Source organism: Galleria mellonella, unplaced genomic scaffold (assembly GCF_026898425.1).
Source record: "Galleria mellonella isolate WM207_F2 unplaced genomic scaffold, CSIRO_AGI_GalMel_v1 utg213, whole genome shotgun sequence".
Classification (NCBI taxonomy): Eukaryota; Metazoa; Arthropoda; class Insecta; order Lepidoptera; family Pyralidae; genus Galleria; species Galleria mellonella.
The window spans coordinates 3091820-3115043 of NW_026442039.1; the positions used below are offsets into that span (position 1 = coordinate 3091820).

At 32.5% G+C, this 23224-nt stretch overlaps 1 protein-coding gene across 4 annotated transcripts; it reads left to right on the forward strand.

Annotated features, from left to right (window-relative positions):
• Positions 1-757: 757 nt before the first annotated feature.
• LOC113511635 (putative uncharacterized protein DDB_G0291608) lies at positions 758-13584 on the forward strand. Of its 4 annotated transcripts, none has more exons than XM_026895309.3 (10): positions 758-994; positions 1175-1351; positions 1887-1964; positions 2714-2849; positions 3310-3442; positions 4757-4883; positions 5896-5949; positions 8049-8329; positions 8456-8581; positions 9952-13584. In XM_026895309.3, the coding sequence occupies exons 2-10, from the start codon at positions 1243-1245 to the stop codon at positions 10048-10050; spliced, it is 1143 nt and encodes a 380-aa protein (XP_026751110.1). In that variant the 5' UTR covers positions 758-994; positions 1175-1242; the 3' UTR covers positions 10051-13584. The 4 variants fall into 4 exon arrangements, with proteins under 4 accessions (XP_026751110.1, XP_052750496.1, XP_052750497.1 ...); XM_052894537.1 differs by lacking the exon at positions 758-994 and adding an exon at positions 1049-1067; XM_031913532.2 differs by lacking the exon at positions 758-994 and adding an exon at positions 1084-1101.
• The last annotated feature ends 9640 nt before the right edge of the window (positions 13585-23224 follow it).

Below are 23224 nucleotides of genomic sequence, written 5' to 3' on the forward strand. Positions count from 1 at the left end.
GCAAAGTTGAATAATTTTGTGAATACGAATATAATATATTAATTATAATTAATAATTTGGACGATCATATATTTCGTTGAGTACGTTAGTTATATTTTAGTATTATTATGTTTTTAGTATTTTTTTTAGGTTTATTGTATTTTATCGCTTACGTTATATAATAACGTGAGGCATATATATTCACACATTTACAGAATAAGTTTTATAACAAATTCTTAATCTATTCCTTAGTGAAAAATAAGGCTACATGTTCTTTTTTAATTAAAAGAAATAATATATATCTAGAATGATATGTGTAATATATGTATAAAGAAGGATTACTTTTTTCCTATTAATTATCTTTTAGACATTTATCTATAATAAATTCTTTGATTTTTTACCTTATTAGAGAGATATCAGTATATTTCCAACACATACGTACATACATATATATTTGTAATGCCTATTACCTATTAGAGTAGGTCGAAACATTGGAATTAAATATTTCTTCTAAGAAATAATATGAACTAAATTTTTAATAATTTGACTTAAATTTGATAAAAAAACTATAAATGAAAAAGTTCGATGTAATTGACCGTCTATAGAATCGATTTAATTCATAGTCTTCACTCTATTCATTATAATTAAGTCTCCACGTCTTCCCATTGTCTATGCTGTATACTTTACACATTATAGCAAGGTCTGATTGACAGCTATCTGATCTAATTTTAGCTATCTACCTATTTGACTAATTTTATTCTAAAAAAACGCTATTTTATTTACAAGGAGCAATGACCTTTATTCGATAATTATAACTAATACTTCCTTATAATTATAATTTCGTTAAGAAATCTATTAGCTTCATTTTAATATTGTTCTATAGTTTTAGTTAACTGTCAGGCGCATTAGTTTATAACATACAGAGTATAGATGCATAGTTAAACAATACCTATTTAACTCTTTAGATATAATTTCTCTAATCTATGTTTGTAATCTAAATTTATTTCTCATATAGGTAAATATTATTAATAAACAAATTAGATTACGTATAGGTATTCAAAATTTAACTAAAACTGAACCTTCTAAGGGTATCCACTTTCTTTAATTCTAATTATGAAATAGGTACATAATTTGTTAAAAATTAGTAGTACCCCTTGTGTTGAAGCTTGAATTGTGTTTTGATATTGTGTTGTAGGCTGATTGTGTTGTATGTGGTGATTTGTATTGTATTAAAAATAAGTTGGGAGTGCGAAAAACTTGAAAATGCCTGCTGTAACATCGACAACAGCAGAAGATCAAAATGATGCAGACCAAAAGATGTGGAATGCTCTCAAACGACATATTATAAGAGAAAGACAGCGGAAAAAAGAAGGTATACATATTTATTACATTATAGTACATTTTAACATATTTCAAACTTAATGTTTAATAATTTTCTTGATGTAATTAATGATTGCATTTTTTATGTGAACTAAATTGATGGACATTTTCATTGATAATAGAAATCTCAACATTCAAATACATGTATATGAATGGATTTTAACTGTAAAAATATAATAAAATGGATTTATTCACAATTTTTTTTGGAATGAACCCCAAATTATTAATGTACACACCAAAAAATTAAAGTATCTATTTTATTACCAATTCTTTATATTTAAAACTGCTCATTTCACTGGATTGAAGGCTAAAACAAGTAATGACTAAAATGTATGCAAAAATATGGTTTGATAGGATTGTCGTCACAACTTTTTAAAAAAGAAAACTAAAATTAGTAATAAAGAATCAGTTACATTTATTTTGTTTTAATGGTACTCTTATAATATTAATAAAATCTTTAAAATATATTTTGTAAACAATTTTCTATAAATTTAATAATGATAATTTATTTTTTATATTTTTTTCAGAATATGAGGCCGAAGTTGAGGAAGAGAGATTACGTAAAGAAAGGGAAGCACGAGAGAGGCAGGATGTTATGACTCTTGGTATACTGTCTTTCTACAAATTATAACTAGTTATTAATAATCTTTTTTATAATATAGGAGGCAAACAAGCATGTGGCTCACCTGCTCATCAACTTCACTACAACAACTTTTGAATAAATATGTAATGTTTTTTTTACTGCCAAAATTAGAAAGAACACATAGTGCTATAACCCTGGAAAACAGTGTGATTAAGCAACATATTACAAAATTTTTTTCTGTTCCCTCTCCTCTTTGCTGTTGCACGGGGTCTGCTTTCATAATCACACAATGCAATTTGTTTCACTGGTATTTGGTATTATCGGTTAGGCTAAGCTCATTTATATCCTTTTGGACATTTGACATCCAGGTAGTGTATGGCTACCTCATTCTATTTTTTTATAGTCATGGAAAGGCATTTCTTCACAATGTGGCAATTGGGTTGCCTTGTTATGTGTCCATTCCACCTTAGCCTGAACTCTACTGGGTTAAACTTTAAAAATACCTTGTATATACTCATTGCACACTTTATCCTTAACAGTAATACTAATCCACCCACTCATCATAACAACAAATTTCTAAAGAATTTCATCAAAAACCTTACATGTGTGATGTTTTGTCTCTATATTATTTCAAATGTAGCTTCCATTTGAAAAAGATATGCCTATTTAAAATTATATATTTATTAACCATTTTTTTAACTAGGTATTGCATATGAAAACAATACTATAAGTGTTTTTACATATTTACTGATATAATATTTAAAATAACAGAGGAAACAAAAGAACAAATAGAACAATTGGAACAGAAACTAAAGCAGTTAGAAAAAGAGAAACAGCAGTTGTTTATGCAGTTGAAGAAGGTACTCAATGAGGATGAAATCAGGAAGCGACAGCAGCAGAAAGAAACGTGAGTATGATGGAATATGATATGGTTTCATAGTCTACTTGTGCTGCTATTTGTTTGCAAGTGAGTTCTACTTTGAATGTATTTGTATTTTTCTAAATTTTAGCCCACTTTAGTTCTGCTGTCTCTCTAGGTAGGAGGAGGGGAGATACTCATTTCATTATTTGTATTTATTTACCCAAACATTTATGTGGGCAAGGGTAGGAGAGGTAGGTACTTGAGGTATTGCAAAGTAATTAAATAAGTGAATTAGTTAAATTATAAAAGTATAAAAAAACATTAATTGAGGTGGATTTGATGCTCTAGCAGCTAGATGATACACCATTTTGCCTTGAGATGGTTGCAGTTCGATCCACACATAATACAAACATTTGAATTCATGAGTATGTACTCTGGTGTTGCAAGTATTTAATAGGTACAAGCTTTCTGAAAATAATGATATATTATTTTTGTTATTTTTCAGTGAAATGCCCCTAAAGATGGCAATGGGAAATATTCAAATTCCAATGTTTTCAATGCCACCTTCCACTGGACAGGGTGAACTCCCTCCTGCACAAGGTAGACCACCACCTCTGACATCAAATTTTTTAAACAAGGTACTGTTATTTATTTTTATATATTATTATTATATTTTTTTATGCAACCTAGAATAGTAAACAAGCTCTTATTATAGATATTATTATAGCTCTATTTCCCATACTTTCCATGTTTCTTTTTTTTTTTTACAATATTAACAAATTGTTTTAACAATTTTTGTGTCTTGGTGTTTGGTCTCCCATGGTAAAAGCCTTCTCCATCAAATTTCACTTATCTCTATTTTGTATTTGTAGCAATGTTCATCCAATTTTTTTCTGCTATTTCTATGATTTCTTCAACCCATCTTTTTCTCTATCTTCCAACACATCTTTTACCTATAGGGCCCAGCCATTTTGTTATTTGATGGCTCCTTCTCATGTCTTGGTATCTAGCTACATGCTGCACATCATCATTTCTGTTTTAGACTAAACTGGAGACCATTCCTTATCATGGTTTCTCACAGTTGAACTTTTCTTGTTCTTTTTTTCTATTTTTTTAAATTTCAGAGTTATATCGGTAGTTATTACATTAAAATATATGTAACTTACAAGTGCAATAAAGAATATATATATATATATATATATATAAAATATAAAATACTTCTAATAATGAAATTACAGGATACATCTCTCGATTGCATGTAGGCATGACAGGATTTTATTTTTTAAGTTTTCAGTGAAAATCCATGTTTTGTTTGCATAAGTTAAACTTAGCAGGATGCAGCTATCCATTATTATCTTTTTTAATTTTTAAATTGTATATTTCTTTTAAATTTTCTTTTTGGGCCTCAATCTTCATCCATGTTATATTTATTCTTCTATCAATTTCATTTTCATTACTATTTGTATCAAAAGAAACCAATTTGCCTATGTACACATTATCGGCTCCATATTCTATCTCTTTTTCTTCTATCATGATGTTATAATTGAGCAGGGAAATTGTAAGGGCATATTACTCTTTTATATTTTTTATTATTGAATTTATTTATTCTATAATAAAATATATAAAATACATTAATATTGTTTGATAATTGTGCTGAATACAGAAAATCAGACAGTACATTTTTACCTTCTTCTTCTGCTTTTTCCCGTTACTCGAGGTCAGCTTTCCTAATCAATCGGCGTTATCTATTTCTATTGCATCTATATTCTTCCACAAGTTTCAAACACTTCATATCCGTATGAACTATTGCCTAACTAGCCATGATCTTTGTGTTGTAATTTATTTTAATTTAACCATAGAACAATACAAAACAGTAATTAGATTGTGATTTAAAAGTATGTTGAAAGACCTCATAGGTAGGTATAGACTTGAAAATCATCATATGCCTACAGCAACCCATGGTACGAGGGCCGATTCAAGGCGGTATGAAGCGTCAGCGCAGTCCATCTCCTACTTATGCTTTGTACGCGCATCGAATGCAGCCACAAATGAAACATCAGTCTGTGTATTCTGACCACAGTTAGTATATTTTCTTTGTTAATAAACTTATCTCTCCATTTTACAATTGAAGAGAAATGCTTTAATTGATTTCGAAAGTCCATAGTTCCAATTTGATATTAAAAAGTCTATATATCAATTTAAATTCTAGACTATTTTAAACATAGTTAATAACTTATGCTTTAATTGATTCTAAAGATCTTAAGTTTCAATTAGATATGAAGAAATTCATATATCGATTTAAATTCAAGACTTTAATTTAGAATACAGTTAAAAACTAAATTATTCTGAGAAACGGCTATGTAGCGTGCAACCACATAGGTTCAAAATTACATAAATAAATGCAGGCATGCTGAGTGTTACGTTGATACAATAGTAACAGTATTACCATTGTGCTGTACTGATACTAAGTCTCTATTAAAAGTAAACTAACTCTGATTACCATATATCTTTTTTTTATGCAACTTAAAATACAAAACAAGCTGACGGCCCACTTGATGGAAAGTGGTAACTGTCGTCTGTAGAAATTGTAAATATGGTGTCATATCTATGATTATACGTGCAATGCTAAATTAACAATTATTAAACTATTAATATAAACAAATAATTTACTTACTGCACTGCGCGCATTAACATTGATATGACTCCATAGTAAATATGAAATTGTAAACATGGCATTTTAATGTAATTTGCCATTTTTGAGCTTCTCCCCTAGAATACCGTAAGGACCAGCATTTGTCGCCTGCATTTAACGTCCTGTAATACATTTGATATGCAACATTCTTAAATTAAATTTATTGAACTTTGATGATTAATAGATAAATTAATATAATTTATTTGTGTGTTATAATGTCCTACTAAATAACCATAAATTTATTGTTGTCAAATCAATTTCCATAAATAGTATATTCAAAACATTTATAAATAGAATAAAAGTTAAAAATCCTTTATAATTCTAAAAAAAAAAATTTTCTTCATTAAAATTAAAAATATTGTTTATTAGAATGTGATTTATGAAAATGATCTTTTACAGAGGTAGAGGACGGCCGCATGAGCCGACACTTGACGCGCGCTGTGCTATGGAACAGTGAGTTGAACCTCATTGGTGTCATCACTGTCGCTTTAATCAATTCCTTTTTGTTCTCACACTTCCAAATTTAAATTTCTCATTTGTTTTTTTTTTCTTTTTTTAAAAAAATAACGTTTTATTTTTTCATTTGAATTGATCTAATATTTTATTTCATGATTAACCATTAAATATCATACATAGTCCTTTGATTAATGTTTTTTTTTTATTGTCTTTTTATGTTCTAATGTCTAATAGCATGAATCACTGTCAGTTTTTATAAGTAATAGTAATTAATTTAGATCACTTTAACTGCATAAATATAATGCTATAAATGTCTTGTCAATGTGATTAATATTTTTCATGGTAATGGAGTATTTTCTGTTTATTGTATGTGATTGTCTGTGTAAACCTTAGATTTATATAGATAGAGTTTCTCCATACAAATGCTTCGGGTCAAATTTTTCATACAATGTTGCGTGATAAATAGTTATGAGTGTTCCCTTTATAACTTCTATATTTATTTTGTCCTATAAATTCTGCATCTTTTTAATGCGTAAAACTTTATTTTGTTTATTAAATAATTAAATATAGATACGTTAAGAAACATAAACACTGATAAAAAAAACGAGTCAGCTAATTTGACAATTAGGTGACAGAAAGTTGACCCATTTTTGAGTCTCGATGCTCTATCTATATGATCAAGATGAAAACAAGTTTGTTATATTTTTTGGTTTGTGTTGTTTTATGACGTCACCATATTAACAATAATGATCCTTATATTATTTGTACTCTCTTAAAATTGGAGAGTACAATATAATTATACATTCAATCTTCATCATTATACATTTGTTATTTATTAATTTATAAAAATTAAAACCTACAAACCTATTGTAACTAATACACCACTAATAACACTGTTTTACAAATAACTTTATTTTGTTTGAAAAGTGGTAAAAAGGATGGTACATAATATTTTAATGTTGTTCACAATCTTCACCAGAATCTGGCATATAAAATTAATTTAATTGTGTTATGCTACGAACACAAAACAAAACCGAATTTCACATAAATATGTGAATATCGTAATTTTTTTTGTTTATACGACTTAGAATGGCAAACAAGCTGACGGCCCATCTGATGGAAAGTGGTAACCGTCGCCTATAGACATGAGCCGTACCATGGATATAACAGAGTATACTGTTTCGCCCATGATTATATAAAGGTGTTATTCCACTGTACTGTAAATTAATATTATATATTAACATATTTACTTATTAATAATAAATTATACAGATTACAAATAATAGTCAATTAATTAAGTCACATATTTAAGCTTTAAAATTATTAAAATATTAATTTATTGAGTAAAAACATTTTTCTATTAGCTACCTTTTTAGTTTCTTTATAAATATATTTATGGGTAGTGTTTTGTCACTTCCATTCAAATTGAGAAATTAGCACAAATGAAAGAGACAAAATAGTTCAATAGCTAAAGTAGGTTTATGAGAGATTTGACGTTTTATGAATAAGGGAGTAAATGTTTTCTATATTTTAAAATGATAAGATTTCTGTTATTACATTTTTGCATTTTTTTTTTTGCACTTATTATGGTATAGTCTTACTGAATTATGAATACAGATAATATGCAGGTACAGGTAAAATTACTCATGTAACTGAGTTTTATTGAATTCGTACAATAAATCATATTTAGTTCTTAATTGAATAAGTACGATTTTCATTCTATAATTATACTGACTAATTAATAAGTTTTATGGGTTATCTCAATTAGTCTCTAAACTAGACGAGAATTTTTGATAGTGGAAACTAAGTCAATTGTACAAATCCGTATAAGCAACACATAGTATTTATGAGTAAATATTAATACATACATTTTATAATATATATTACCGTTGAAATGTATGCTTACATTCGATTCTGTTTACTACTTTGCTGTAATTATTTTCTTATTGAGTAATTCTTTGATTTTTTCATTTTCAAATATTTAGCTCGTTTATTTTTTAAATAATAAATAATTTATAAATATATTTAAAAAAAATCATAAATAGGATAAATATAGCAATAAAAAAATTAATTACAAAAGTGCCAATGATTTTCAGAGCCATCGCAGTACGCATCGGGCGGTCCGTCCGTGTCGCCGCAGACGTTCTACACGATGCCCACGTCTGGGGTGGTGGGAGTGGTGGGCGAGCGGCCGCCGCCGCTGCTGTACGCGCACCACGCGCACACGCCGCACACACCGCACACGCCACACACGCCGCACACGCCGCACCACACGAACCTGATGTATGCGCCCGCGCCGCAACCCACGCAGCAGTATTTCGACATGTTGAAAAACAGAGATGGACCTCAGCACCAAGATGCTAAGAAGGATTCCCAGGTAGAGATCCTTATTGTTAAAAAGAAGCTGCTCTGTGAATAATTAGTTATTAACTTGTCAGCTTTAGTCAGAGACTGTAAGAACTTTTCATATATTACTGTGATACAAGAAATATGATGTTTGCAGCCGCAGGTGCTGATCGGGCTGAGCGAACCGCACCATCCGTCTGTGAGCAGCGGCGTGGGGTACGCACAGCCGCCCGTCAGCCGCCACCTCGCCATACACCCGCCCCCGCAGCACAATAACATGCAGGTACGTTGCCCAAAGGCTGGCGTCACCTTAGAGTATCTTCGAGTCGCGTGACTTTGGGCGCTCTAATAGGGTTAATATGCCGGTTGACAACCAGTTAATGCACTTGTTATTTTAATGAATTTTATATAAAAATGTAGTTATTTGTTATTTAAAAGTTCTTTGACATATTAACACTGTCACTGGTCGTTAAAAGATTAGGATACATATACTAAAAATGCAATACCCCCGTCTCCTTTTAGAAGCACTGTTCCTGTTTTATATAAACTGTAATAATCCGAATTTCTTTTATACTACTTTGGTGACAAACAAGCATACGGTCCGTCTGATGGTAAACAGAGTTACTGTAGCCTATGGATACCTGTAACATTCATGGATGTCACGTGCGCGTTGCTGATCCTTAATACTCCCTTTTTGAAGAACCTCATGCTAGCTTTTAGAGTCTATGAATCTGCTGTAATCGACAAAACGGCGATATTGATCCTACCTACCAATGCGAACAGTCAACGCAGACTGTTCGCCGAGTGTGTTGCGTCTAAAATAATAAATACTATTGATATTTATAATTATTTATTAGTAGCAATTTCCCGCAGCTTTGCCCATGTGATTCAATATATATAGTATCCTATTTGTTAAGTTAGGATATAATCTATTCATGAACCAAATTTCATTTCAAACCGTTTAGCCATTGAAGCGTGATTGAGAGTAACAAACAGACGAACATTTAAATGTCTTTACAAACTTTCACCCGCCAAGCTACCGAGTTCAATAGAGGCTTATAAAATCAAAGGCTAAACGTCATAAAATCGATTTCATTTTCACTCTGTACTCAAATATTTCTCTTAATTAAAAGTTCTATTAATTAAAATTGAAATATTAAATATTCAAATTTTTATCAATCTAGTTTAAAATATAGAATATCGTTACATATCCTTTATAAAATATTAGTTTTTTGTAGTTTCCAGGATATTTGACAGACTTGGATTTAGCTTTCTTTGATTTTATAGGCCTCAATAGTAAATTCTTGTGCTGAGGACTAATATTAATGCTCTAGTACTTTTACATCGAAGGCTTATACAAAACAAACCCTATTATAATTTGCATGTGTGTTCTCTGGTATATATGATTTTTCAACTGATTTAAAAGAAGGAAGTTTTTTAATTCAGTTCTTTTTTTTATGTTATCTCAAACCTCTGTTAGTTATGAACCGTGTTGGAAAATCATTTTTTTATCTGAAAGGATGTACTTACAGATTGGTTTCCCATTCCCTTAAAAAATTATCAAAATATGTTTTGTACTTTTGAAATCAAATAATTGGTTTTGCCAAATATATCTTTTATTCTAATATTACATTTGAATGTTTTTTTTTCCAGACCGCCAAACCCGGCAGCATCACCCAAGGCTACCCAGTACAGCAGTCCAACACCAATGTCCAGAACCCGAATATATATCCGAATCGTCACCGATATTAGCTAGTAATCATCCGGCGTCATCCCGCGAAGCCGCCACCCTAGCATTGCATCGTACGGCCCTCAAGTGAATCTACACAACGCTAAGTGTAAACAAATCGCGGTAAGACCTTCTCGTGAAACAATGGACAGGTAGATCTTTATTGTCACTCCAAAAGAAAATGATAGTAAATTTGTTAAAAACAAAAATTGCAAGAAAAAACACTACATAGAATAAAAGGGCGTTTTTTTTCTTTACCGTGAATGATTTATCGTGCAGTTCCACGATATATCGTGCAAATGAACGCTTTTATACTTTACCGTGGTCGTCCACGATATCATGAAGAGTCGTCTCCATTTTTTTTTATTATTATATAATTATTTACATATATATTACTCAGTTTGTTTGTTTAGATAGGATCTTGCAATCTAAATTAGAACCAATTTATTATAACTGATTTTACCTTAAATTTAATATTTAGAGTTGATGTTGATATTACATTCAGTATAGGATCCTTAATATGGTATTCGTACCCTCCAATCTAAGCATCATAGTACAGTCACAACCTGTCCCTCGACACTCAGCTCGAGCCCCCACGCGGTGTGTTTCACGTTGAGGTCGGCCACGAGTATGGTAGGCGTATCGCTGTCCATGATTATCCTCACATCTTTGGAACGAAAGAGATTGGATGATAGACGATTGTCCGCGACCAAGCGAACCCTTGCATTCCGGGGGTCACGCAAAAAAAAAACCGTCGATGAAATCGTCATTGCTGGGCTGCATGAAAACAGCTCCTAGAACAGCAATAGAGTTGGCCCTCAACATAACACCCCTAGACCTGCACATACCAGGGAGCAACCTTAGTCGCTATCCGACTAATGGATCTGGATCTGTGGGGTAAAAATCACAACAGTGCCCACGCTTCTCTTCTGAACCAGGCAATCGAATATGAACCATTGATTGCGGTTCCGTGTGAGAGGGCTCTTAATTATTATATATTCAACAAAAAATATCAAGTACAAATAAAAGAAGAGGAAAAGGACCAATCTGGAGTACATGAATTACGCATATACACCGATAGTTCCCAAACTGAGAACGGTTTAGGAGCCGCAGTCTTTCCCTTAGACCTTAATATAAACATGTACATACCGCTTGGCGTACACAGCTCAATATTCCAATGCGAATATGTAGCAATAACCGAGGCTGCTGCAGCTGTACATAAGCTAGGTTTCAGAGATGTTTTCTCCCATGAACACTCAGGTTATGGAATGAGCTCTCTGCCGAGGTTTTCTCAAGAGACTACAGCATGGGGTTCTTCAAAAGGGGGGGGGGGGTAAAGAGGTTTCCTCAGGGTCGGCAATGCGCGCGTAATACCTCTGGTATTGCAGGCGTTTATAAGCTACGATACTACTGCTACGATAACCGCTTACCATCAGGTGGGCCGTATGCTTGTTTGCCACCTCAGTGGTATAAAAAAAATGGTATTGGCATCAGAATCTTATCTGATAGCGCAGCGATACTAAAAGCACTACGAAACAACAAGACAAACAGCAAACTAATAATTGAATGCCACCGTTCACTGGATATCTTCCAATAACCGACTTATCCTCCAGTGGATAAGAGAGCACATTGGATCTTATGGTAACGATGCCGCAGACTAGCTAGTTATAAGGGATTCTGGAATGAGGGTGGTAGGCCCGTATCCACTTCTTCCTCTTCAGTTTTCGCTATTTCGAATATGGATTCGTTAAAGATCCGCTGACGTACAAAACCAAAGATGGATACAGGCTACTGATTGCAGACAATCAAAATTGACCGTGCGAACGTTGAATCAACGACTATCAAAACGTTTATTACATCTAGATAGGAAAAACCTCAAAATAATGATAGGGACAATAACGGGCCATTGTCCATTAAACAAACATTTATACATAATAGGAGCCACAGACAGCCCTTTATGTCGATGTTGTTTCGACACCAAAGAAACGACTACTCGTGTAATCCTGGAATGTGAAGTTGTGATGTGGCCCATCAACATTTAGAAATCCTCGGAACGGTGAGGTCGCTCTGTGAGGCCTGTGAAGATCCCATGAAACTTCTGTGCTTCTGGGCGGAGCTGGGTTGGCTGTACTAGCCACTACTTATACGCACAACTGCCCAAATGAGAGGGTAAGTGCGAAAAAGACAGTTCAACTTAAATTACATTCGTCATTGCGGGCGAACCTATAACATAGAGTGAGATAAGAGCGTTCTGTGTTTCATTCCAACACATACATATCTGTTTTGACTAGAGGGACCATCTCCCTTATGGAGTAAAAGGCATACAGCGAAATTATTTATTTATAAGCATGTTTAATATATACACATAAAGTCAGTAAGAATTTATTCCATTGTCTCACGAAGAGGGCTTTATACTTGTGCAGTAAACGAACAATATCAGTTGACGGGTTTACCGACAGTGCAACAATGAAAACTGGTGTTGAGTTATAGTGCAAAATTATATAGAACAACTGATGTGTAACAGGAACACGGTTTTAAGTGCTGATCGAAAATGGAAGTGTAATAATAACTATATAGAATTATGTAAATGGTACAATGTATTAAATTATTTGTAATAGATTGAATTATTTATTGTACAAATGAAATATATACACATACATAGATAGTTGCAGGTTTTAAAGTGGAACATACGGGATTTAAATATCCAACCGCGATAGAAATTTTATTTTTAGATTTATCGTTGGTTTAGTTGAAGCATTATAATTCTTAAAAACTATTTTAAAGATTAAAGCATGGTAACACTATTATATACAATTGACATTCTTGAAATTTCTTTAAAAGGTTATTTTTATCTGTGGTGCATGTTTGTAATGCTTTTTCAAAGGTATCAAACTGGAATTCTTAAAGAAAACTTTGATACATTTCGATCCACGTCGAAGCTGCGTATGCGAATTATGTTTCTTGTTGTATTGTACCTATAAGTCGTCCTTGCATTATGACAGACCAATAATAATATGTTTTAATATTTTAAATAGTGATTTCCACATAAAAATCTCGTATGTTCTACCTTCTATACCTTACCGTACAAATGTACATTTAATCACTATATTACTACATATTTAGTATACCGCACATGTAAATGCTATAGTAGGGGGAAATATTATGTAAAAATAGCAACAAAATGTAATTAATTCATGAATATACTAAGCTCTTTATTTATAAATACTAAAATCTCCTACAAACCTATTTTAGATATTGAAATGTTTTGTCTCTTTTTTTCAAATTAAACATTTAGTGTAAAAGAAAAGACCTAACTCTTCAATAGCTAAAATAGGTTTAAGAGAGGGTTTTATGAATAAAGGGGCAAATCTTTTCCAGTTGAGTATAAACTGCACATACGTTATGTAATATAATGCAACTGTTTGACATTATTACTATTTGAAATAATTATATACAATATACCTAAATCCAGTCATTTAATGTATAATATAATACCTACTTATTCTGTATCTCAATCGCTTGTGGTGGTAATTTAAAAAAATAAACAATAAAATCAATTTGAATATTTTATTTGTTCATCATTCTCGGTTTTACCATAAAAAAAGTTAAACCTGTGTCAAATACATGTTAGACGTCTTACTACAAAATGGTGTCTAACATCTGTTAATGTATAAATAAAAGAAAGTTTACCTTATTAAAAGTAAAAGGCGTATAAAATTATATATTTTATTATATTATAGATTTTGGCGCACAAAAATTACAATAAACATTATTTTACCTTGTTTACACAATATATAATCACTATTATTAAATTTAGTTTCAATAAACAGTGTTTTGAATTATTTTTGTGGTAAGATCGTCTGTGTTTTTCAAGTGCTGGTTGTGGATTTTTATGACAAATGATCCGCCAGATTATACTGCTAGCGAAGTATCGTATGTGTGGAAGATGATAAGAGAGGAGGTAGTCAATTCAGTGGGCTCATCATGACGCATTCACTTTACACATAAATAAATAAACAGAATATATTGTAATGCCCATGGTAACCCTGTCTGCGCTAACGGTATACGTTAACGGGCGCCAGTGAGGCATGATAAATGAGAATGAAAAAGCAGGTCAGGGATTACGGAGATATCGACCTGACGGTATATTGCTAGCAATGGGACTGGTAGTCTGCATTACTAACAATACCCCCCCCCCCCCCCCCTTCATGTCGAGTTGTTTACCTTTTCACCGTAGCGGCATATAAAAACCTAAAAATTTTTGGTTCGCTTATAAGTTATGAATGATGTGCATGTAATCGTGAAGAAATAATCTATATATCTATTTATCAACTGGGGTGGTTAGAATCCATTATTAATAGGTATATTGCTAGCAATGGGGCCGCTAGTCCCCATAAATAATAGTCGCCTCCTCCTTGGAGTACTAAGTTAGTAGTCCACCAAGTCCAAAGGAATGAAGTTGGATCAGTTAGTTCATCGTCTTCTTTGGCCCCTATCTATTTGAGGTTCGCGTAGTAAGTTTTTTCTTTCATCTCACTATATTTCAGCATTCACCTTTTTAGCAGACTGACTTTTAACGGAATCGAATTATGATCAAATAGAAATTATATGTAATAGATTTCAAACGTTGTTCTTGAAAATAAAATTGGTAGTAGGTTCTAAATCGATATGAAATTTTATGATCGTCAAATTCAAATGTTCATACTTTTGAAATTGTAATAAGGTTGAACAATAGATGAAATTTGGATTGCTGATTGTATTTTTCATATTATCACAGATATTTCTAACAATATTCTCCCCTTTCATTCCGTTCTGGGACAACTTTGTCTTTTCATAATGGCATTATGACTCCAAATGTTTTATTTAACCAGTATTATATTCGTATTTAAATTATTCTTACATTTGTATTCATATAAATATCTTAAAAAATATATTATTGCTGAAAATCCAATTAAAACATAAACTGCTTTGTGGAATGGCATAATAAATTCCGTTGTGTGAATGAAAACGAGTAGGTGTACTGACTGGTAACGAAATAAGCTTGAATGAAAGGGGGTGAGGTGGTTACTGGGCGGTATGACCTGCAACTAGGTCGTGTTACGATCGATGCACCCTCACTGCAATTTATTTTAACCTGTGGGAAGATTGATAATAATTACACTGGTTGCATTTAGAATGGGTAAATAGCAAAACGAAATCTGGTAATCGCTTATGAAATTAAATAAGTTTTTCCAAGAAACATTGAGATCGATTCTGAGGCGCTGTTTCTCTAAACCAATCTTTAACATTAAAATTTTAATCTATAAAAAAAATTGATTAAAAATTATTTTAATTTTAGGTTATGATGGTTCATAAAATAATAATTTCGCAGAATAATCAAATTAAAATTTTAGGCTAAGAGATAGTTTTAAAGAATGGCATCTCAAAATCGATCCTATAGTTGACATATATTTTTCAAAGAACTTACTTTTTTTAGCATTTTCTCTTTGTTCCCGAATAGTTTTCTACAAAGAAAATATTTTTTTCTAGAAGGCCAGCAACATACTGAAATTCCTGCGGTGTTGCGGATTATCATTGTCACGTCCACGGTACCCCTCATGCATTGTTAGTGATATAAAGTGCGGTGGTATAACACTTTAGTGCTCAGGAATAATTCCGCGTCCTGAGTACCGTGGGCGTTATAATGCATTCTATGAGAGCTACGGTGCTATTCATGTACTGTACTAAATGTTTACCGTTTCTTAGCTTTAAGCTAACCAAAACTATTATACCATTCCCAATTACATACAAAAATAATACATAGATATCTAGTGATTATTTTTCGGCGATGTGCATGATCAAATAAACCTATAACTCTCAGCCAACTGTTTATTCATTAAGCCCAAACACGCCAAGGCTATCTTATTTAATTCTGAAATTTCTTGACCAAATTCCAGCCCATTATCATGACTAGCTCTTTCCTATCAAAATTATTATATTGCATACTTTTTGTCGAAATTACAGTGAACTAATATTTGATTTATATCACATTTAAGATGTAATCATTCTATTTTTACTCGTACCTCGTTCATCGATTCCAATGTTCGTGTTTAACACCAAAAAGTGTGTCCTTCTAGTTATTCGATATTATTAAAAGTTATTAAAAGGCCGATAACACACCTGCAATGCCGCTGGTGTTGTGGGTGATCATGGGCGGCGGTAGTTACCATCAGGTGAGCCCTATTTGCCGAGCCGAGCCGGTGTTGTAAAAAAAAAAAACTCTGGAAAGATATTATGATACATGTATATTATTCTTTTGAATGATAATGGTGGAATGGTGGACCCGCCTATGATATTGGTATTCGCTGGCGGGATATCAGTGAGGGATGAAAGCAGGTTAGTTAGTTCAACATGACGAATTCATCAGGAAATAACCACGATAGTTTCCAGGACGAATTGCGTGGAGGTCTACCTGGTAGGGTATTGCTAGTAATGGGGTCGGGGGATAATGGATTGTTAAAAATGTGGATTATTAGCTACATACCCTGTCAGGTCGACCTCTTCGCGGTTTCCCTTGGAAACTATCGTGTTCTGTTCCAAGTGAATTCATTACGATAGGTCAACTGACCTGCCTTTTCGATGTGACCTATCATTCCTCACTGGTGCGCCACATACGTATACCGTTAGCGCAGGCGGGTTTACCATTCCATTATCATCAATTAAATAAAAAAAAACTAATAATCCTTTCTCCCCCTATGCATATATCGTCAAAGTCCTAGAATACTGACGGATCTGACAAAGATTACATATAAAGATCCGTCAGTATTCTACGACTATGACGATATGTTAAGATATTTGTAACTCAGTCATACTTAACCGCTTGAAAGGTTTTAAATAAAATTTGGTATGTAGTTAAAAATAAATTTTAGATTATCAGATAAAATTAATTACACCTAACAAGCTCGTTGAGAAAATTAACCAGTTTCATTTAACGGGATTCAGAACTGAATTTCTCAATTGCTTTTCAGTTTAATTATTGAACCTGAATAAATTTAGAAATCGAAGTACCTAGGTAGGCGACCTACTATTGTAGGTATAATTTTGAACGCAATTTAGTCAAACAATTATAGTAGCAATTAAGTTTTAAGTTCAAGTCTGCAACAGCGGGAGCAGTCACGTGCCCATTGTCGAACCCAAAGAAACCTTTTTACGACCGATTTAAAAAGAATTCATGCTGTAATATTCTTAGAAAAGTTTAAGATATCAAAGAGAATGGACTAAAAAATTTAATTAATCATTCTATAAAATTTCTTCGCTTCATATATGATAATAATGTATGAAATTATTCAAAAGTGAATTTGTAATTAGGGCTTTTTCATATTGCATTTTATTTTAAGAACGCAGTTTCTACATTCTATCTTTGTTCCTGCTAATATTAATGATCTTATTTCAATGTGTTAAGAACTATATTTCCTTTTAGTTAGTCAGAGATAAAGGTTAGAACGCATGCGTGGAGGTATCGACTTGCTCCCACCTCCTCGTTCCTCCTCTCCCCCCTTCTAAAATCTGAATGTATTACTTATAGGACACTAATAAAGGATAGGTACGCTGCCGTAGCGTCTGATGCAAGAATGTTCCTTTGTATTGTCGAATAGCGTAATCACGAGTTTCCTGAATGAAAATGTATTCTTTTTATTTCAGAATATTATCTTTGTTTTTAATCTAAAATGTTAAAACCTTTCTTATGGTGAGAATGTCATGGGTCATAGCTTAGTGGTATAGGAAGTATTCATGCTGTTACTCAGACTTATAAACCTCATAATTCATGCCATTAAAAACTTTGTATGTCTTTTTATTCCGACTTTACATTTTTATTTTTTTTTATTAAAATCTATCAACATAATATCAAATATGTTTGATTATTTCAAATCTCATGTAAGAGTAAAAAAGGTTTAAAAAGAGGATGGATTGAGGGTTCAAATTAAAAAATAAACTGATATTATTTGATTAGGATTATTTTTTATTAAATAACCGGTGATATGAACTTTCACAAGATAACACCTAGTCTAGTAAAATATAAAAAAAAAACACTACCTTACATAATTAAAGGAAATAGTGTACATAGCAATATATTTTATGAAAACAGCTTTACGCTTTCAGGTAAATAAACATTATCGCGTAGGTACAATTCTCTTCGAGTAATACCTATTGCTCTTAGCACGTTAGATGAAACTTCTCTTTAATTGTACTACGATAAGGTTTTTATTCGTATGACACAGCTTTACTTTATGATATCCAATGTCGTTCTTGATTCTAATATATTATATTTCAGCAAACATTACGGCATCAAAACAACCATTAAACAAATCACTATAAATAATAGTGTTATTTACCATCTTCCTACCAATTATTTGTAAACATATTGTTATTAGATTTGGGTTGGTTTACATTACTTCATCATATCATCATATCAGCCTTTAACTGTCCACTGCTGAATATAAGCCTCCCCCTTGGGGAGTTTTGCCAGTAGTTGCCACGCTTGGCATGCTTGGCAGACTTTAGAGATGTTTTGAGAGGGACGCGGCTGCCCATCCCTCGCCCTGCCTTATTCGGCTCTTACGACACCCACGGGATAAGAAGGGGTGGCTTATTCTATGCTGGGACCACACGGCTACATTACTTATATACCACTATACATGTACCTATTTATCATAATTAACTGTAACCACAGTATAAAAAAAAAACTACTATGTTATAACAAACTAAAATACTGTTTTTTTTTTTATGTATGAAAATGCAACGGCGATCCCGCCTGAATTATTGAATTATATTGGCCAGGTATCTCCGGGTGAGCATGAAGTCAGGTCTGGTCCATCATGATGAGTTCTCCAGGGTAAATTCCAGGAGATTGCGGATTACGAGTAGCTAATTTGTCCTGGAAAAAAGTAACCTAAAGGTTAATCTATACATATAAAATCGTGTGTACTAACTATCAACACATAGCTAATACTAATAAATTTGGAAAATTAAAATTTGGAACACAAAACAATTTATTTTATAACGTAAATCTGGTAAGAAAGGATTTATAAAGTTTCAACTTAAAAGGGAAACACGATACTACGCGTGTAAAGCCGTGGGCAATAGATAGTATAAGATATGGTCTATCTGTTTATCAAATTTCAATCAAATGCCGAGCACATAATGTATTACCATTATTGTTATGGCATCGCTGTCTAAATCAATTATCTGAATTACACGATATAGAAAATGCATATTGTACGATTCGGAGAAACAATCATCTATGTAAAAGTGTGTTCACTTCTTCACAGACTTCAAAGAAGGTGATTCTCAATTTGGCTGTATTTTTTTATTTTATTTTACCTCAGAACATCGTAATTTATAAAACCGATTTGGAAAATTTGTTTTTATCTAAAAGAATATACTTTTTGATTGGTTCCATGAAAATTTCATCGAAATCGGGTCAGTAGTTTGGTTTTAAATCAAAGTGTCTGATTTCGCCACGAAAATGCCTATAAATGGTGTTTTTTTTTTTTAAAACAAAATCTACTTGTTGATGAACAAATATTATTTCATTTAATTTCATTTCAAATTTTTGGCCATTGGCCTGTTTAAAATTATTTTCCAGGCCTGGTCCATTAAAAAAGCCTTATATGCACTCTCAGATATGTTTTTGTATAAGTGTCTTGAGGTGGGCACCAGACAATTCACACACGACACGATAGACACGACCCAGCTACCTCCCCCCCCCCCCCCCCTCTTTATACGCCTATGCTCTTGACTCCTCTATCAAATATTACACGGTCGATCTGATCGCTAAAAGTTAGGCCTCTAAGGGCAAGACTTCAGTAATCTTCTGCTTACGCTTTCTATATTAGTTTCTTCAATTCTCATTTGATATTATTTTCACATCCGACGTAGTGTGCCTTTCCTTATTTAATTAATTTTTACTAAGTACCGCCGTGTGGTTCCGGGATAGAATATCAGGTTAACCTCCATGTGGTTCCCCCTGGAAACCATCGTGAACAATTCTCGTTGAATTCGCACGATGGGCTAACTGACCTGCTTCATCCTCACCTATCATCCTTCACTGGTGCACCGCCGGTGTATACCAATAGCGCGGGTGAGATTACTATTTCATTATCACCTATAAAAAAAATAGGCCACCCCTTCCTTTCCCGTGGGTGTCGTAAGATAAGGGAACTTAATGGTCGAGAGATAAGCAGCAGCTTCCCTCTTAAAACATCACCAAAAGCTTTATTGCAGTTGCCAACCGTACTGCCAAGCGTGGTAACTCAATAGTTAATAATTGCCAATGTAAACCCACCATATGAGGGAGGCCTATGTTCAGCAGTGGACAGTTAACCGCTAATATGATGATGCTAATGATGATGACGATATAAGTACTATAATAGTATTACATTATATGTGACATAAGTTAGAAGCTCGCCTTTTTTAACCTCTTTTTCATGTTGAACATTGTTACAACTTTTTTTTTGTGTCCAATAATGTTTAAATAAAATAATCAAATATTAATATATTATATAATAATTGAATAAAGAATGATTAATGGGGTAAACGTAAGACGGTGATTGTGTCGACTGAATAAGTCTAATTGAGTCGAAGAAGGATGGCTAAAATATTCAAGGCGTGATCTTATCACGCACTGAGACCCCCTGTTTCTGTCACCTAGATATACTATAACGCGTGAAGTATAACTAATGTTCAAAATGCCGCCTCGCCATTGCCAAGGTCATATCGATCGAAATGGGGTGTGAAGGAGAGAACTACATTTTTTCTCGTTTACACGCGAAATCTTCGTCGTGGTAATGTTATACTGTTGGTAAATAATGGTACATATTTTATGGTTTATAAGAAACGGGAAACTTCGAGGTACGTCAGGTTTATCTAAACGATCGCGTTAACTCGTTTCTCATATACCATAAAACATGTAATGCGAAAGTTTAAAAGTCAATAATTAATATTAGGATAATTAATAGGATAGTACATAAATACATAGTTATATGTATATAGTTATATAAAAATATATATGTATATAGTACATGAATAGTAGATGGTAGGTGTAATGTAGTATGATATGTATTGTGGCATATTCAACAATTCTGGACTGATTTTGACATTTATTGATGAATTACATACGACATGGTTTATTTACTTACTCGCGGAGTAAACAATACATATACAAAAAAAAAAAACAACAAATTGAGGGGTTGTTGAGATTAGCGTGAATTTAAATCCTAACATCTAACAGGGGATCTATTACGTCATAAATTTTTTTAAGGGTTGTGAAAAGGGTTTCCTGTTGAGGCATAGTATAAAATAAATAAAAGTAAGAGTAGACGGGTTTTCCTTATAGAGGTTAAATGCGGTTCAAGAAGGGTGTGATCGGTTTCATTAGGAATTCTACTGTGTTTATTTTCCTGCATAGCATGGATGGTCCATTCATAAAAAACCAGGAGAATACAGACAGGTTGATTAACTTTAAATATGATTTTACTAAAATCATCTGTCGAAAAATTGTCCTTATCGTGTCGTTTTATTTCAAGAGAATAAATTAGAAATATTTTTGTAAGTAAGTGGCGTAATAGTAAGTAAGTTGCTTTACATGAAGGAAATCTTGGGTTCGAGTAATGAGAAGAAAAAAAAAATTACAAACCCAGAAATAAGCTGAAAGTTTCATTTATTTATAAATTTAATAATTTAACATGTTATAAAAAATAGTTCATTGGGAAGATTTAATGCGAGTCGAATTACTGACCGCGTTTGTTTCTCGAGTTTTTCAAAATCATGTCTTTGCATTTTGACATGGGTCCCACTGTCATTTAAATATTTTTTACAGAAGATTTGTACGCGCAATATATCATAATAATACATAAATGATTATCATCCGTGCAAAGCCGGGCACGTTACTGTAAAGCTTTATTTTTCCTTCAATTTATAAACGATAAATTGAAGGAAAAATAAAGCTTTACATATATCCAGCCACCTTAAAATTAAACACATGATTTATTATATTTAATTCGTTTTGTTTTCAAAGTTATTTAACTCTAAAACTGATTTAGCATTTGTCCTGTATACGATGACACAAATAAGGGTTCGAATAAAATCGTGGGCGTAGACATTCCAGTACAGTAATATTCTACGCCGTAGACGGTAAGTACTTAAGTGAGAACTATTGCAATTCATGTTTAGGATTTTATATTTCCATTGCTTTCTTAATATAGTGTTGTAACATTTAGGGTGGTGGAAATGTAGCGATGGATAATGGTAATCGATAAGGTGACGATTTATCAGGTCTTTGCAACGGAAGCGTTCAACGTTGGTACACGCCTACAGCTACGCAGCTACGGAGTCAGCCGCTAGCCGGCCGGCGAGCATGCGATTCGACATGTTTACGTCTGAGTGACACCGTAGTATCGATGAAATTTATGTTCATTTATCGATAAATATTTCTTTATCTTCATCCTTCACTAATGAATTATATTTATGCAAATGAGTATTTACCTGAAATAAAGGATATATGTTGTATTACACTCTTTCGTTCTCAGGATATCGTACGAGACATTTGCAATAATAAGGCACAATACACCAATGAAAGAGAAGAAGACTCTAAATAAAATTCTAATAGATTCTTATTGTGATAAATAATTTAAATAATATCCTATAGTTTGGTAATTTAGTAAAAAAGAAAATTTCAACATATAGGAAAATATGAGTGAAAAATACAAATATTAGAGAGAAATTCTATTCTTATGTACTTTTCTGATTCATTAAACTCTAAATAATTAGTTTCAAATTCACTGCTCAATACTATTAATATTTTAAATAATTTGAAGCAAAATGGAATTTTTTAAATACCTAAATATGTTTGGTACAAGATAGACAGAAGGCGTTATAATTGCCATTTAAGTGCCTGTTTTAACAAATATTTTACCTTTTGAGACGACAAACTTTATTTTGTATTTATCAAAGGAGATCTTGCTGTGGACTTATATGCATTATGAAATGTTATATGTTTTGACAGACAGACAAGTGTGGTATGATGACTGAGGATTGATACTCATATGTACTCGCTCTTGGTGATTAAATAATTTCAATTTCATATAAAATTTTCAGGAAAAACTATCGATACAATTATTACTACATCACTACATGACCAGCTCCACCCAACCTCACTTA

Bases quoted from the DNA above. Each gene is read 5' to 3' on its own strand.
- LOC113511635 (XM_026895309.3), top strand. From the start codon at position 1,243: ATGCCTGCTGTAACATCGACAACAGCAGAAGATCAAAATGATGCAGAC. The intron at 2,850-3,309 runs GTGAGTATGATG...GTTATTTTTCAG, and splicing joins CGACAGCAGCAGAAAGAAAC to TGAAATGCCCCTAAAGATGG. The intron at 3,443-4,756 runs GTACTGTTATTT...ATATGCCTACAG, and splicing joins CATCAAATTTTTTAAACAAG to CAACCCATGGTACGAGGGCC.